Source organism: Cynara cardunculus, assembly GCF_001531365.2.
Source record: "Cynara cardunculus var. scolymus isolate 2C chromosome LG 8, CcrdV1, whole genome shotgun sequence".
NCBI classification, from domain to species: Eukaryota; Viridiplantae; Streptophyta; class Magnoliopsida; order Asterales; family Asteraceae; genus Cynara; species Cynara cardunculus.
Window position 1 is genome coordinate 13,797,326 of NC_037535.1, and position 14,336 is coordinate 13,811,661.

General features: G+C 32.4%; 1 protein-coding gene across 1 annotated transcript; it reads right to left on the reverse strand.

Moving 5' to 3' along the window:
- Positions 1–2,556: 2,556 nt before the first annotated feature.
- On the reverse strand, positions 2,557–6,357 carry LOC112517177 (mechanosensitive ion channel protein 10-like). The gene is made up of 6 exons (XM_025124527.1): positions 6,223–6,357; positions 4,278–5,736; positions 4,073–4,193; positions 3,301–3,594; positions 3,015–3,217; positions 2,557–2,954 (listed from the first exon to the last, which is right to left on the reverse strand). The coding sequence occupies exons 2-6, from the start codon at positions 5,720–5,722 to the stop codon at positions 2,705–2,707; spliced, it is 2,313 nt and encodes a 770-aa protein (XP_024980295.1). The 5' UTR covers positions 5,723–5,736; positions 6,223–6,357; the 3' UTR covers positions 2,557–2,704.
- Between the last annotated feature and the right edge of the window lie 7,979 nt (positions 6,358–14,336).

Genomic DNA, 14,336 nt, shown 5'->3' on the forward strand with positions numbered 1-14,336 from the left:
ATATTTCATTCAAAAATAAAAACATTTTTTTTCCTCAAAACCACATAAAATCGCTTTATAACATCGATAGACCCAAAATATAAAATGAAATATTAAAATTAAGACGTATCTCGTTGCATTACACGAGTACCCTTCTAGTCTTCATAATAAACACCTACTAGTCTACTTACAATTATATAGTCAATGTATTATGTGAATCTATATAAATGGTTATATAATGTAACACCTGTATTTTTGTTGTAACCATTAAAATATAAATTTAGGTAAATAGTCACTGAACCGCCAAAGAATCGGCCAAAGTATAGGCCAAAATATAGCTGGGTAAACGGTCGGTGAGCGATTAGAGAAACGGTCGAGAAACAGTAAAGAAAACAAGCGAATGACGATCCGGGTGATATGGCCCATGGGAGCTGGTGTTTGGGGTTCCAGCCATAGCGTGGACCTTGCCATGTGACTCCAAAAAAAAAAAAAAAACTGTATGTGAAAATTTCCCATGTAACGGTCGTATAACCCACTAGAGGTTTAAAAATCGGATTTTAGGATGAAACTTCATTTAGCTATAACTTTTTCATTCCTTACCCGATTTGAGCAATTCTTAAGGTTATGGTTTTGTTTTTGAAGCTCTTCAAGATCGGAACAAAGATGATTAAATCTTCCTTGATGATTTTGGGCTTCATATATGTTGAAGTTAAGATCGCATTAATTGTTGTCTTTTGAATCTAAGGTTTGATCCTTTTGCACCAACAATTCTCATTTTCTCTTGGGTGATAATTTGTGCATGTGTTGGAAGAAAATGAGAGATTTGTAGCTTAAGGATTTTATCTCTTCACCATAAATGTGTTTCATCACGAAAATGATGGGTTTATGAAAGGATGTTGTTTTTGTACTAAATACATTTTATTTTGGAAATTGTGATTTAAATAACATATTTCACTTTTACCGCTTTTATATTTATGATGAAAATTGCTTGAAATTACTAGACGTTAAGCCTAATCTTTTTTATCTGTTGGCATATGCATCAAATCCTCGTTGGGCAATGGTACTAATAGCATTATGGAGAATTGAGTGTGTGTTAGAGGCACGAGAAAGAATTTAGCAAATTGAAAACGTCTACCACATTTGGAGATAGCGACATTATTTTATTTTAGTAACATTTAGACCTTAACTTAGTATTTTATGTAAGGTTTGGTTTATCAAGAGTTGATGTTAAATCTAGATTTAGTATAGTATTTGAGGTAATTTAAGTAATGAATTTATCCTTCATCTGATGTATTATTAGAAATTTAAATTAGCCGTTCTTTTTAAATTTGAAGGTGTTACACACAATGTGCATCGGACTTGCAAGATAATGCCTCGTAATATTAGCAAATCGCATAAACTTTGGCATTTCGAGAAATCTAGGCTATTATCATTAAACAACTATAAGATCAATAATTCCATAAGTTTGAACCGACATAAAAACATCTTTTTTAGAAGTTCTATTTAATTGCAAATTATTCAAGTACAACAACTAATACCATTTAACTATTATTTAAGTATACCATTAAAATTATTGAAATATTAGATGTCATCACCTTTCCGTACCCATTTATTTAAAGGGTTGGGTTCCGATGAGAAGAAGAGTCAAGGTGAAAAGAGTAAGACGGGATCTCTACTCATGGACGCACATTAGGATGAGATGCACCAAATCAATTCACATATCAAGCACGATTCATAAATGAGTTTGAGTAATAACCCATATCCCTTTTTATGCTTCTCTCCTTAACTCATTTATTTAGATGTGTTTGAAGATGATAATGGATATCATAATTGTTGAATGGTTTTGTGCAGAATGATTAAGAGACTCTCATGATATAGTGTAAAATAAAATATAATTGTTAGTTAATTGTTTGCAATGAAATTAGGGTGCTGAATCGTTAAGGGAGGCTAGGGCTGTAAACGAATCGAACGAACACGAACGGAGGCTTGTTCATGTTCTTTTGTTTTTACTTACGAACGATAAACGAACGAAAATCTTGTGTTCGTGTTCGTTCGTTTAGAAATAAGATGTGCTTGTGTTCGTTTATGTTCGTTTGTTAACATGCTAAACGAACGTAAATAAACAAACGGGCTAAACGAACATAAATAAATATCATTTGAATTCAAAATAAATAAACAAAAAATTATATATTAAAACTTAGTATATAAACGAACGAATATAAACGAACGGTAAATGAACGAACGTTCACGAACATAAATGAACGAACGAGACTCTTGTTCATATTCGTTCGTTTAACTAAACGAACAAAAATATTTGTTCACGTTCGCTTATTTATTAAATAAACGAACTTAAATGAACTTCCCATCGAACGGTTCGCTAAACAGTCGGTTCGTTTAGATACAAAATCAATGCAGGGGCTTTTAAAACCATTGAGAAGCAGACTTTTTTCCCACCAAACAAGATTCACCTCTCAACAATTCAAAAACTAACATCCTCTATTTCGCAAGACAAACAACCAACCAAACGAACATGAAACTCTTGTTTAAAATAACAATGAAGTGACATGATTCTTTTTTGCCAAACAAACCACCCTTTATTTCCATTTGCAAGACTAATATCGTACAAGACTTCTAAGAAACAGCATGAAAATAACAATGAAGTGACATGATTCCCTTTTCTTAAGTAGACACAACCAACCATCACTAGTTTCTGTTCTGTTTTATTTTATTTTGTGGTTGTTTCTGGACGCAGGTGAACTTCTTGTGGAAGGAGATTGCATTTGATCTTCAGCTCTTCGAATATTCTCTTCAGCTCTAAAACCAGTTCAGTTCTGCGTCTAACCTTTTCACCATAGTCTTGAAAGTTGATGGTATGATTGAAAAAAAGCACCATCTTTATCTTGTTCACATTTTCAATCTCCTTCACCACGAAGTTGTGATTTGGATGCCATAACTGAGGATTCTTCTCCAGATACCTGGTCACCATACAATCAATTCATCGTAATCACAAAACCAATTAACAAAAACACACTTACTTCTTTAGTTTGTCTTTCAACAGCCCGATCTTCTCGAAAGGTGTTGCAAAATCGATAGAGAATTCCACGTTATCACCCATATCTGGACTTCGGTAAAAGTTGCTGATGGGCTTGGTTGACAGAACCGAATTCGGATAATATATCTTCTCGTTATCAAATCGCAAGAACACCGTTGTTAAGATATTCATCTCTTCAACTATCAACTGTCATGTAACAGATAACCGATCGATTAAAATGAATGAAAACATCCTGGAAAGAGAAGAATGTATAACAACATTTGATATACCTGAACCCCATCAATCACACAACGATCTCCAACATCGAATGGATGCATTATGAAAACAAACACAATAGCTTCAAAAATGGTCTTGCAAGTGTTGCCAAATATAAAAGCAGCCACAACAAGCTGTGATGAGAGCAAGACAAGTACTTTGGTGGTTGCGATTTCCGTCAAAAGAAGCCACACAACGAACACAATAACCACCAGGACTGCTGTAACAAGCTTGTCTAATTGTTTTACGGCTGTTTTCGTGTCACTTAAAGCATGTGCTAAAGCTTTTCGGCCATTGTAAACCTTTACCTGCATAAATAACGATTATTCTATTTATGATCATAGAAATCAAATCCTTTGTAAATAACACATTCATGTCAAGAATATGGACGTATGAATAATACATTCATGATTAATAACACGTCTGTATTGTATCTCGATGAATATATGCCATGGCTTCCTAATCAACTTTAGGGGAAGCTCCCCTTTAGTTCAAATCTACAACTAATTTGAGCTATGTTTGACAACCTGAACTTATAAGCTACTTGTTGTCTAATAAACTAGTTGCTAGCTTAAAATCTAATTCATGCTTGGTAAAAACTTTCTGATGTTAGCTGACAATGTAAAAGAACATGTTGAATTAATTGGGAAAAATAGCTAATATATGGTTTAACCAAACTGGGTTTTTTTTCAATAAGCTCAAAAAATAAGCTAGCGTATGGTTCCAAGCATGACCTTAATCAGAATATATATACATATATATATATAAGAAGACAAGAAGTCCTACCACCCATTCTGTTAAACATTTCCGATCAATATGTCCTTCATCTGTGACATCGATCATTGGAAACACAATATCTACCTCCTCCTTGATCATGAACCTCCTTAGATCCAAATCTTCAATGTATCTACAGAGTGGACATGTTAGTAAATCATAAAGAATTTTCAGTAAATAAATTACACATATTTAAAGATGTTGTAAATGTTCTTACGTAAAACCAGGCTGAGCAACGTTTCTAAAGATATGATAGGCAGCTGCAATTGCTTCCATCTCATTGTTAATCTCCTTGTCCTTATCTGTGGATCCACCTCCTCTATCATAAGCACTTTCTTCAAGTTCCCCCGAAAAAGTGGAGAGCCCTGAATTTGAAATCAAGTCGACCAACATCTTCATTGTCCAAGCGGACACTTTTTCTCGCTTCATCTGATGAAGCTTACTTACGTCAATTACCTCTTTTGTCTTGGCCTCTTTTCCCCCCTTCCTCTTCATCTGAAAACTCAAATGACTTGCACTTGTACTTGCACTTGCCCCAACATTTTGTAACGATTCCATAACTGGAGGCCCCGAAAGGGTTAGGAGAACATACTGGAGAAAGATAGATTCTTGAATTCTATCGAAGAAATTGCTGACATGGAACGATGTTGCCAGAACCTTGAGCAAGAAAGTCTTCAAAAGCCACAAGATTGACCCAACCAGTAAAGAAACAATAGTCCAAGTAAAATAATCCAAAACCCGAGTTGCTTTTTTAGATCTTTGAACATCTTGGTCGTTAAACAATGAAGTCCAAGTAACGAGAACCACAATCAACCAAATAGATACTTGAACACACTTCTTTAACCCGTGAACGAAATATAACACCTTCTTTCTCAACAAGAAATTCAATTCTATCAACAACACTATAAAATGCATAAGCCAATTGGTAACTAACATACCACAAATGATCACCGCTATAAGCACACACCATTTCCACAACTCCAAGCTCCAGACTTTGTAATGTTTCAACTCTTTAATTGTCAAGCTAGCAACTATACTGCCCACAAGGATTAGAAGCACTAGCCATTCTAATAGAACTTTTATCCTCACTCTCCTATACTTCAATTTCTTTCGTATATTTACCTTCTTGTAAATCTCTTCATCCTCATCAACCCCCCCTGCACCTCCAGGTGATGCCATTAATGGAGTTTTTGGTGTTATGGATACAGTTCTTATTGTCTCCTTCGATGGTGTACCACTTGGAGAAGCAGTAGGATTGGCTGCGACTTTAGGATTATTGGGCGAGGCCCGATTTGATACGATTCTAATTGGTGAGTTTGAAGTCTGACCAACTGGTTCAGCTATATCATCAAACATACTAGAATCTATCAAGGGTTGTTCACCAAATCGTGATTTCGGCTTCGAGTAAATCGACCTTGCTAAGGTTTTTCGCCTTGTTAAGGTATCAGGATGGGGGATTTTGGGAGGCCTGTTAGGGCTTGGCATAAAATATGCATTTTCATGGGGGGTATCAACCGATTTTCTATGAGGTGACTCAGTAACACCACCTCTTGATTTTGCATCTTTCTCTTCACCTGATATTGTCACCACCACCTCACCACTTTTTCTGTTCTCTGTCATGCTGATCTCCCCTGATTTTGAGCTTTTACCATTTGCATCCATTTCAAGTCAAAAACCTAGAAGTTACAATAAAAAGGATCACCATCTGACTTGAAGCATTTAAACATTTTAGCAAACAAAAAACACATAACGAATAACAGTTAATGCTTCCAAGATTTCCTTACTAACTTCACACTCAAGTTTAAAACCAACTATGAAAAAAAGGTTTCATCACACAGACACACACATGATATGGATGTTTCAAGAACTATGAACTCGTTAATGACTTGATAAACAAGTAAATCAACAGCAAAGATCTCTCTAACCTGAGACCTAAGCAACTGTGACTTCACCCATTTACAAGCAGATTAAGATGAGATTGATTCAAGTAGGGTTTGAAGCTTTCTAGAGACTGTCAATTTCTACTGTGGACAACCCATTAAATCTGACTTTAATAATTGGGAAAGTTCAATAGAAGCCATTAAAAAAATGCCAAAAAGGAAAAAGACTTACTGTCTTCTTCCCAGTAAGATTAAAATAAAGGGTATGATTAATAAACTCACATTGGCAGTCTGTGTAGACACCCACATGCAAATGGTAGTCGAAGAATCAAGAGTTTGCTTTGGCTGACAGCTTGAAGTCGAAAATGGAGGATAGAATGTAAAGAATGGTGTACTGAGGTGACAGCCGGAGAGAAGGGATTTGAGAGCAGGAGGCAAAGATGTTGAGAGGATCTGTAAGTTGATGGTGCCACCCTACTCCACTTTATAAAAAGAAAGATACCTCAATTCTTTTGGGGGTATTTGGGGATTTCTTATTTAAATTTGAATTATTTATTAACTTATTTTTGGCGATATATATATATATATATATATACATATATATATATATATATATATACCACCTTATAAACCAAATTTATCAAAAGTCGTAAAAATAATTTTTAATGTATAAAATACTATATATTTATACACAAAATCTTAAAAACAACTTATAATGTATTAACTACTACTACTTTATGCATTCAGTCTTAAAATCTCTTAATCTACAATTAAAATAACATATAATATAAGTTACCAATGCACATTATTATCTTTTATTTTCATGTTCCCAAGATACTTTTGACACCTTTCACTCATGTCTTCACCCTCTCATACCTTTATGTATTCTCCTCATCCCCCAAGGTGAGATTCAAACTGATATTCATCATGAGTTATTAAAAGTTCTCCCATTCAATTGTTCTAAAACTCTCGGTTTCGCTCTCGCTCTCTTGATTGTTTTCTCTTGGTGTAAATCGAACACATTTGTGGAGTTGTTTAAATATGGTGGATTTTACATATATTGGATTTTAAACTATCATACAATTTTTTTATCGATAGACTGTAATTGAAACCATAACTCTTATTTATTCAAATTGTATTAATATGTAAAGACCAAGTGTAAGTTATATCATCGTTAAATCTTCTCTAATAAAACCAATGAAACTTCAAAATCATTAAAATTCACGACTCCCACCACATTATACAGATACACAACTAATAAATATAAAAATATAAATTATTTTAAATAAACAACTCCAAACACCCTTTTCATTAAATTCTTTCGAGGGATACAACTTGTTCGGAAAAAAAATGTGTATTGCGTTGTCCAATGAAATTAAATATCTTTTTTCATCATATGCGTTTTTCAATATTTAATAATAATTGCCTCAAATGAATAAATTTTATTTTAGTAACCATGTTTTTTTTTAATATTTTAAACAATTAACTGGTCATTAAATTTAGAAAAAAAAAATATTTATATTATATTATAAAATATTTGACAAAAATTTTTAAAAATTATTTTTTATATATAAAATACCGTTTATTGATGTATACTACTTAAAATTCAAGATTACAAGTAATTGTGCATATATACAATTTATTAAAGCTTCATGTTTTAATTCATAAAACTAACTGCAGATAAACATAATCAAATACTTGATAGATATCTCACTTTAAATATAAAAATAAAAAATATATATTTAGAATAACTATTGAATTATAATAAAATACTAATTATTATACTTATAAAAAAAACTATATCATTAAATCAAGAATAAATGATTTCATTATTAAATCTAAATTACAATAAAAAATGAATTAAAAAAATTACACAAAAAAAAATTAAAATTTTAATTTGATACTAAAATCAATATTTTATAAGAAAAATTATTATACCTTCAAATTTATATTTTATTCAAAAAATAAAAAAACATTATCGTTTTTTAGTACCACATAAAATAGTATTATAATATCGACAGAGACAGAATAAAATTAAACATACTATATTGCGCGAGTATCATTCTAGTATTAGAATATGTAGCAAGTTCAAAATTAATTTTCAATGAGTGAAATAAAAAATTTTAAACTAATTTTTTGACATAAAAATGAAATGATATAAAATATACATTTTTATACAATTGTATATAACAAGGGGCGTACAAAAACCCGACTAACCCGATCAATACAACTCTAATCTACTCGATACTTAATCGAGTGGTAAAATATTACCGTTTGAACTCAACCCAATTCATAATTATATCATAATTTCAACCATGATTTTACTTTCTTGTTTGTATAAGCATTCAACTTTCTTCTTTGTGTTTGTTAACCTTATTTGTATGTTCTCATTTGAATTTACCTTGTTCAAACATAATGTTGTAAAATGATCTACCAAAGTTTCAACCCAACCTAACTCGAACAGTTTGGGTTGGATTAGAGTTCTACTACTTTGTTTGGTTTGGATTGTTAAAATACTTTCAGCACAATCAACGCGACTATATAAACAATACATAAAACGAATATTTTAATTTTACCATACACAATTTTTAATAAATAAATAAAATAAAATTTGTTTGAATTATGTACTGTTAAAGGTGTGAAATGGCAAAAGAAGGAACTAACAACACATATCTTAGTCACTTACTCCAAATTTATTGGATGATCCTCAGACATGACACAAGAAGCTTTTGTTATGAATCATGATCCTTTAAAAAAACTCGCTTCACTTGGTTAAATCATCTGGCATTTTTGTCTTTTTACATAGAAAATTTCTCTAAAAGGTATACATTATACTGTATTAGGTAATATTATATACATACATACATAAGACAGCCAAATAACACCCTCTATTCTGATAAGAGCGACTAATTAAAAAATTTCAAATAATACATCAATTAAAGGATAAATTCCTTTATATAAATCAATACCTAAATTATCTCGAACAACAAAACTAGATTTAACATCAACAAAAGGTAAACCAAGTCTTACATTAAGACTAGGTCAAGGTCGAGTGTTACTGAAATCTAATATCAGTCGCTATCTCCAAACGCGGAAAACATCATCGAATAGCTAAACTCTTCACGTACCTCTGACTAACACTCAACTCTTCATGGTGTCGCTAGTACCATTCCTCAAACAAGACCTGACGCACTTGCTAACAAATAAAAAAAAATGTTAGGCTTAACGCCTAGAGACTTCAAGCTGTTTTCATCATGAGTATATAACAGTAAAATTAAAAAACTGCTTATAAAATATAATTTCTCAAATGAAATGCTTTTAACATAAAAACAACATCTTCCAAAAATCTACCATTTTTGTGATTAAAGCTCTAAATCAAAATACCCAATCGAATATAAATTCAACACCCAAAACTCACACAAAACACGAGCAAGGTTCAAGGTTCAATGCTCAAATACCAAACTTGGATAAAACTCTATTATCCAAAATACCAAAAACATGGTTACGTTTCAATAACCCCAAAATTATAAATTATGGATAACATTCCTTACTCAAAAAGTCACCGAAAATAATGGATGAAACTCTATGCTCAAAACAACACCTCAGTGACGGGGGAGACCCGTTTTCATCGACAATGGCGTAACATAAAGTAAACCATGTTTTCAACGTTATCGAGTAGCGCCTTAAGACACGGTTCCAATGTCTAACCCCTCTCAAGGTTCCGGCACAATACCTAAGATCCTGGAGCCCGACCTATACGGATTCAACTCCGCAATACCCCGACCTTAATGCCTACTTAAACACCATAGAGATGCACCTACAAGCCAATGGTCCTGGGCCCCCGACTCCACACGAATTCATCCCCAAAATACTCATGATGACTTAGTGTTAACTCTATTTAACCAAAGTCTCAAGACAAGGGTCTCAGTGCCCGACTCAACACGAGTTCATCACTAGTGGACAGGGACTCTTCGACCGCCTTCATTAACACCCCTACATTTTACTGGCTTCTTGAAAATCCAGCAAAAAGAATTCATGGGGATCACAATTTTTATGAGGTAGATTGATCCAAGCAGAGTATTAACACGCTAGTCCAAACCCACCAAATCCACCAAGTACGACGTGGAGATTCCGAACTCATAAGAGACCGCCGCCGACCATCCAAGGAAAAAGTTGGCCACCAGACAAGCGGACAGCGGAAAAGGGAAGAAGAATACATCGGAGATTGGCGATGTTAACAGGGTGTTAATGAAGGTGATTTGGTAGGCTTTTTTGTTCGAGTTGAAGAGATAAAGCGGAGAAAATATGATAGGGCTTTGGATGAATTAAGTGTCTTAAGGTTCAACAATGGAGTAGAAAGTCGAAAAAGGTAGGTTGAAACAAAAACCTTAATATGCCATTCCATATTTAAATTAGATGTGAGATTAGACACAACTTTCACTAATATTACAAAATATGCCATTATTATTAGTCGTTTTTTGATTAAGACCCTTGGATGATTGAGATTAGTCCTCACGGTCCTCAATTTTTTTATGGTTTTCATTTGGTTATCGTCACATATATATACATAGGAGTGATCATATGAAAACCGTCCTCATTTGTGTAAACCGTGCAAACCACCTTCATCTGTCGATTTCATTGTTTAATCTTATGAAATTTTTTCATATAATACTTTTTTTGATGAAGTTGTTTCATATATGGTTGTGAAATTGTTTCATATAATACTTAATGAAACTGTTTCATGTATTTCTCTAACATTAATGAATCTGTTTCATGTATTTCTCTAACATTAATGAAACTGTTTCATGTATTTCTCTAAAATTAAAATTATGAAGATGATAATATCTATGATTAACACCCTTCACAATAAAAATGATTAATCAACCTCTCATAATTACAAAAAAATTAACAAAATGAAAAATTATGATTGGTTGAATGCGGTTTGCACGGTTTGTACAAATTGAGTGATTTGCATTTGATCGCTCCCCTATATATATATATATATTATATATATATATATTATATATATATATAATATATATATATATATATATATATATAGTCGGCCCTTCCATTGCATCAGGTAACCATACATGAAGGGGAAATTGTGCAGATTTAGCAATCGCACCGGCACACACACACACACACACACATATATATATATATATATGTGTGTGTGTGTGTGTGTGTGTTAGTGTGTGTGTATGAGGCAAATCAAACGAGGAACACAAAAAGTTTACATATATATAGAGGAAAGATTATGCAAGAACCTGAACATTTTGCGAGAACGCGAAAAGTTTGAATATCATATATGATTATGCTCCTTTGGGTGTGTTTAATCATATATGATTAAACTTGTGTATTTTACGTGTAATTATATATGATATTGAAATATATACCGGGGAGAGATTATTTACAAACCTTCCCATTTGTATAAAGAGCAAATTACATGAAAAAATAATGTATTTTTAACTTGATTTCTATTTTGGGTAACGTACTTTCAAAACTTTCATTTTGGTATCTAAAATGTAAAGTTTTAAACATTTAAGTATCCGGGTAACCAGTTGAAGCATTAACTGGTTAAACATGTTGAAACATTAACCGGTTAGATTAAGATCTTCATGTCAGCAAATAATATCGAGTTGAATACCACATCACTCATCACTTCAGCATGATAAACGGTTAATGCTTTAATCGAATACTTAAATGTTTAAAACTTTACATCTTAGGTACCAAAATGAAAATTCTAAAAGTACGTTATCCAAAATAGAAATCAAATTAAAATATGTTACTTTTTTATGCAATTTACCCTAAATTCATGTTCTTTCAATTTATTTTATTATAAGGGTTATTCAGTCAATTTGAAGTTGACGGTAATACAAGCAATTATCATATCCCTGTTTTTGGTATTTTAAATAATAAACCTTTTATTTTGGAAAACATTTATTCTTATTATCTTCCACACAAGACAAATTTGATAAGGTTTACATCCGATTTGATTTTCTTTAATTATTTTGTTAAATAGGAAATGTTTGGGATTGTTTATTTGAAACAACTTATTTTTTTTACAAAAGTGATTATTAACTTACTATAAGTTAGAATGATTTAACATCTTTAAAAACTTCTTATTATCGGTTTGACACCAATATAAGCTGTTTATCCAAACACTCAAAAATGCTTATTATCGGTGTCACACCGGAATAAGTCAATAAGTTATTTTTATAAGCAATCTCAAACACCCCCTAAACCCAAGACCCAATAAACAGTTTATTTTTTAGATTTTCATTAAATGTAACATTATTACTATTCTCTTAATGTTTAGATGAAACATTTTTATTATTATTGTTTTCATCAATAATGAAACCGTTAAGCATATCCATTTCAGTAGTGAAACCGTCAAATGAAATAATAACTTTATTTAATATTGATTTTATCCAAACTTATTTCAGTAGTGAAGCCGTCAAATGAAATAATGGTTTCATCCAAAAAAAATTTCTTTCAAAACAAATTTCATTTGAAAATGATTTAAATCAAAAACATATTTCATCCAAACTATGTTTCACCATATTTGAGGATAACTTTTTGAATTTTTGGTAGGCTTTATTGGATTTTAGGGATTTTGATAACCATATTTCCGACAACTATATTTACAGTAATCATATTGTTTGTTTTGACAATTTTACCCTTTTTAAGCAAATTTAATATACTCCTTATAATTAATTAAATTGCTTAATATAAAATAGCTTTATTGACCTAAGCAATTGATGATTGAAATCAATGGCATATAGTGATTTACATAGTTTGTATAAATGGGAAGGTTGGCAAATGATCCTTCCCTTATATATATAGGGCAAATCAAATGAAGATCACAATAATGTTGAGAACCATAAGGACCAATCTCAACCACAATCAAGATTAATCAATGTTAAGAGAACGTTCGGTTCGCAGAATGATTTCTGAAGGAATAGAATTTGTCAAAGGAATTGAAATCTGGAAAGAATTGAATTGAATATTATCAGGTTTGACCAAGTTTTTGGTTGGCAGGAATGAAATTTAATTTGTCAAATGAATTGGAATCTGCCTGTTTGGTTTGCAGTAAAATAGGAATGGAATGATGAAAACAGACAAAAATAAACCCTTTTTTGATTTTTTTTAATTACAAATAACAATATAATTAACATTTAATGAGGAAATTTCAGAATTTAATTGGAAGCAAGCAGTAATCGGTCGAGAGCATCATAAGCAGATCCCGTGTGACCACTTGCAAAACCTCCCATCCATTAACCCTCCTGTGACCCTCTTTACATCTCCGATCACTCGCTTTCTTCTTCTTCTTCTTCTTCTTCTTCTTCTTCTTCTTCTTCTTCTTCTTCTTCTTCTTCTTCTTCTTCTTCTTCTTCTTATCTCTCTCATCTCTAGGCGACCCCCACTCTCATACTCGCATTTTCGGCCTCCCCTACCATGATCGTTCTCCACAGCTTTCGTCGGATATAGGTTGGAAAAACTCACCACGGGAACACAACCACCCTCTCCCTCCTCAATGGTCATTTCCGTTTCGCCTTTTCTTCTACCTTTCGCTGCTGCCGCCCCAACCATCGAAGAACTTGTTTTTCATTTTAGGGTTTTCTCGTTCTCATATCTTGTTTTAGATTTGTGGAGTTGCAAGGTCGAAGCTTCAAAGAGGGAAAGGGGTTTAGAGGGCGTTGACGACAGTGAACCTAGATCTGGTTCTCAAATCTGGTTTATTTGAACATCTAATGAAGAAACTGGAAGCTAGCAGTAACCCGTCGAGAGCATCATAAGCAGAAATCGGAAGTAAGCAGTAATCAGTTTGATTTTGATGTTTGATAAGTAGAAATTGGAAGCAAGCAGTAATCATGAGGGTATTTTTGTCACTTACACATTTTTAGATGGAATGAATTTCAATTCCATCAGTTTTAGGAAGGAATAGTAAAATCCTCAAATGATGAAACATTGGGAATTCAAATCCATTTCACAAGTAACCAAACGTTGGAATGGAATTTGGTCAACAAAATTGACCATTCCAATTCCACCAGATTTCGACGAAACAAACCCCCCCCCCCCCCCCCCCCCCCGAGTTGGGAGGTAGCATTATATATATAAGGCAAATAAGATGAGTACCATAAAAAGTCGAAAATTATAAAGACCAATCTTAACCACAATCAAGATTAATCAATGGTAAAATTGAAAGGTAACATTTTATATACATAATATCATTCATATACAAACATGTCTCTTGAAATGGTTAATGAAATGAAACTACTATATTGGAAAAAACTTTAATAGCAGTGAATCTCTCCATTTTCTCTCTCTTGCTGAAATTATATAATTAAATTAAAAACCTTTTTTTTTTAAAATAAAAAAATATATTAATT